General features: G+C 31.9%; 1 protein-coding gene across 2 annotated transcripts; it reads right to left on the minus strand.

Moving 5' to 3' along the window:
- Positions 1-252: 252 nt before the first annotated feature.
- LOC124819424 (succinate dehydrogenase subunit 7B, mitochondrial-like) lies at positions 253-3,058 on the minus strand. 2 transcript variants are annotated; one of them, XM_047290942.2, is made up of 4 exons: positions 2,850-3,048; positions 2,675-2,743; positions 2,139-2,241; positions 253-634 (listed from the first exon to the last, which is right to left on the minus strand). In XM_047290942.2, exons 1-4 carry the CDS (start codon positions 2,904-2,906, stop codon positions 576-578), a joined length of 288 nt encoding a protein of 95 aa, XP_047146898.1. In that variant the 5' UTR covers positions 2,907-3,048; the 3' UTR covers positions 253-575. The 2 variants fall into 2 exon arrangements, with proteins under 2 accessions (XP_047146898.1, XP_087962555.1); XM_088106429.1 differs by lacking the exon at positions 253-634 and adding an exon at positions 1,038-1,120 and having other exon boundaries at positions 2,850-3,058.
- Positions 3,059-3,557: the final 499 nt, after the last annotated feature.

Below are 3,557 nucleotides of genomic sequence, written 5' to 3' on the forward strand. Positions count from 1 at the left end.
GAATCACTTGCTTTTGGAAAGCTCTGAATTTTCTATTTCTCTTTATCACTTGAAAATTAATCAATAACTAATTTAAAATAAACATTATTATTAATTTTAAAAAAATAAGTAAAAGTCAAACTTGCTTTAAACTTAAAAAAGGTTACGCAGAACTCCAGCCTTCCCTACAATGATGGGCAAACGATACTGCCAAAATATATTTGTCAAGCACTGGTCTACAATTCTGATTAATACAATTAGGCCAACACCGGATTACAATTCCCACTGATTAGGATTATCACATTCATTAACAGGCAAAGCTCGATTATAGAATTGTATTAAACATCTCATATCACACCCGACACACTCAAACTTGGTTGAAGGAATCATATCTGTTTCTCAGACTGAAGCCATGAAATTGTATTCACTAGACAGTATTTAAAATGGGGAAAAAGCTACCGATGCACAGACCATTTTGGTTCAAATACTTTTCAGCTTATTCTAAAATGGCTAATAACAGTCCAAATTGTTGCCACAAACATCCAACAAAACACAACTAACTCCCAATATTCGCTTTGTCAAGAACTTTCAGAATGCTACTGTTTTTGTGCATCCTCTCGTGTAACAGCTCTAACATATATTTCGTAACAGCATCCTGAAACATCATAAATAAGCAAACAAGAACATTGAAAAGATGGAACAGGCAGAGAAATTAGAATGAATATTTCAAGAGTAGTAACATACCATAAACTAGGATATATTCAAAATACACATGGATAGGTAATGCAAAATATTTTTGTGAGCAGAATCGTCAATTAATGAGTGCTGTCATGATATTATTATTCACACATGTTCCTAGTTGCGAATAATGCCAAAGCATTGTAAAAGGTGTCCATGGAAAAAACAACTGAGAAATCAAGATTTCAACAAGCTAAAAATATTTTACCAAAATCTGAAACGACTTAACAAATAGCAAATAATAGAATATTCTTTACACTGTCAAAAGTGATCATAATATAAATAGACCTTTAAACAACTATGCAAGTAGCCCATTTTGTTCAATTCTTGAGTTGCTAACATTTGAGTGCACAGAATATACTCAGGAGGAAATATGTCCTATTGGCTCGGACACAAAAAAATCATGTAACAATGACAATATTGAAAAGCCCAAAGTTACACACTCAAGGGTATAAAGAGTACTGCGTCCTTTTTTCCAAAGTTGTTATTTCAGAAAAAAAAACATTTCATAAAGTACTTTTCATAATCTATCATATTCACTAATCCAAATTTAGTGAAGTAATCAGGTTTCAGTAATCAAACTGCAAAGGTAATGAGGCATGCTGTATTTCCAAATCACCGAGGGCAATGTCTAAGCCAAACAACAAATCTGGCTCAGACCATTTCCAACTAAGTTGTTGAAAGCTTGATGTCATAGAAACCAATTTTAAACACAGATTTGAACAATTTTTTTTCATTGAAGCTTACCAATAAAAAAGATTCCCTTATGTGCATTTAGCTGGTTAGTTTAGTTTGGAAAACATCACCAAGACAACTTCAACTCAAGCGCACCCTTCTCAAAGAACTAGAAAAGACTAAATCATATAAGAACTTACAGTATCTTATCAGATAAAACTTAATCAAATTCTCAACTTAAGCAATTACATGGATATTTTCTGAAATTGCACAAACTTAGAATCATCGGAAGTATTGATTTTGGAAAAAATTCACATGTCACTTACCTGCTTTGAGAACCTAATAGAAAGAAATGAAAAACCATAATCTATGTTTTGTTCAAAATTATTATGGTTTTCAAAGTTAGTCTATTGGGACTACAAGGACAAATTTAACATTTAGAATGTGTGTGAATGCAATAAGGCCAACAAATTTGAAATGAAACAAAAACAGTATTCGAAGATATGAGTCCTGTTCAAATGATTTAGCAACTACCAGACTTTAGATTCCAAACTACTTCCAAAGCACATAAACTGTCACAACAAAGTCCAGCTCATTAATAAGCTATTTCAATACCTAAAAGATAATAATAAAGTACTACTCAGTTTCATTTCTCAAATCAAAGTCTTTCAACTTCCATTCACAAACCACAATACCACAAAAAGACCCTCACTCCTTCAATCAAAATCAGAGTTAAAGACATATACCTGCTACAACAACAACCGTGAGAACATCCCCAATTCTTTTGAGCTGTTTTACACTTTTCTTATACGATTTGAATGGTTTCAGAATTGAATCTTCAGCTAAGAGCTGCAACAAAATCCAAGCGGTAAAAATGGATGCACAAGCAAACAAATGTGCCAAAACAGATGAGCACGTTAACTTCTACAACGAATTCGCAAAAGCTAAAAAAAACATTTAAAAAACTACAAAATACTTTCTGTTTCTTTCAACGATACCACAAATAGGAAATGACAAATTCGTGGAGAGGGGATCAAATCACATTTCAGAAATTTGCCTAATCCCGAATGCCAATATTTGTTTACAAAATGAATACATCAAAAGAAAACTCTCCACTTTTACTGACTAAGTCGAGAATGAGGTCTTCTTAAACCCTAATTTGTCTATTGCCAAATTAAATCAAAGTAATTACAAGTAGAAATAGGTGATCCGGATGCACGAAATTACTTGAATCGTGAAAAACAATAACAAATCTAACAATAATAAAAAAAAAACGCCTTACAGCTTTTTCACGAGGGCCAGGCTCAACGTGGAATCGACGGCGCGGAAAAGAAGCGGATTCTTCGGTCTTCTGATTTCACAAAAAGGATTTTCAGTATAAGATAAAGGAAAACAGAATCGTTAAATGAAATTAACAATTATATTCAATATGTCATAGAAATGAAGTATAGGAATACCTGGGACTGAGTTACAAAATGGGAAGCAACGGCTGTTTTGTTCAACAAGAATGCCATTTTCTCGAAGCGCTTTGAGATGAAACGACGTCGGTCAAGTTCAGAGCTCTGAGAAGCAAAAAATCGAAGCTATGTGAATAGAGAACTCAAGAAATCTGTAACTACCCCCACTCAGATTCCAACTCCTCCCTATTGGATCAATTTTGTTATTATCACTTAATTATTTCTTTAGCTCTGAATTATACTTTTTAATGACTTGATTTTCTTTGCTAATTTTTGCCAATTAATGACTTGATTATATTATTTAACTTCCATACAATATTTTCACCTTCAAAAATAATATCCCTTTTTTGTACCATTCGTTTTACTAACAAGATTTACTAGAATCTCATTCAATTTCAATGAAATTAAACAAAAAAATATAGAAATCTTCAATCATTCAGTACAAATCTTGCAACCTATTTAGAAATTCGATGGAGTTACGTCGACATGCTCTTTTACTTCCTACTTTTTAATTATTAAATATTTTTAAACCGTCACATCAAAATATTTATTGATTTTTTTAATGATAGACTATTTTTGCAATAAATTAAAATTAAAAAGGTAACTAAACTTTTGATATTGGTTGTACACGATGTAGGTCTAAGGTGTTTTCATATATCAATCGACTTGAGGTATTTCTTTGTAATAATTCATTAAATTTAAAGTTTT

The sequence above is a fragment of the Vigna umbellata genome, chromosome 2 (assembly GCF_029865625.1).
Source record: "Vigna umbellata cultivar VRB3 chromosome 2, Vumbellata_1.0, whole genome shotgun sequence".
Taxonomy (NCBI): Eukaryota; Viridiplantae; Streptophyta; class Magnoliopsida; order Fabales; family Fabaceae; genus Vigna; species Vigna umbellata.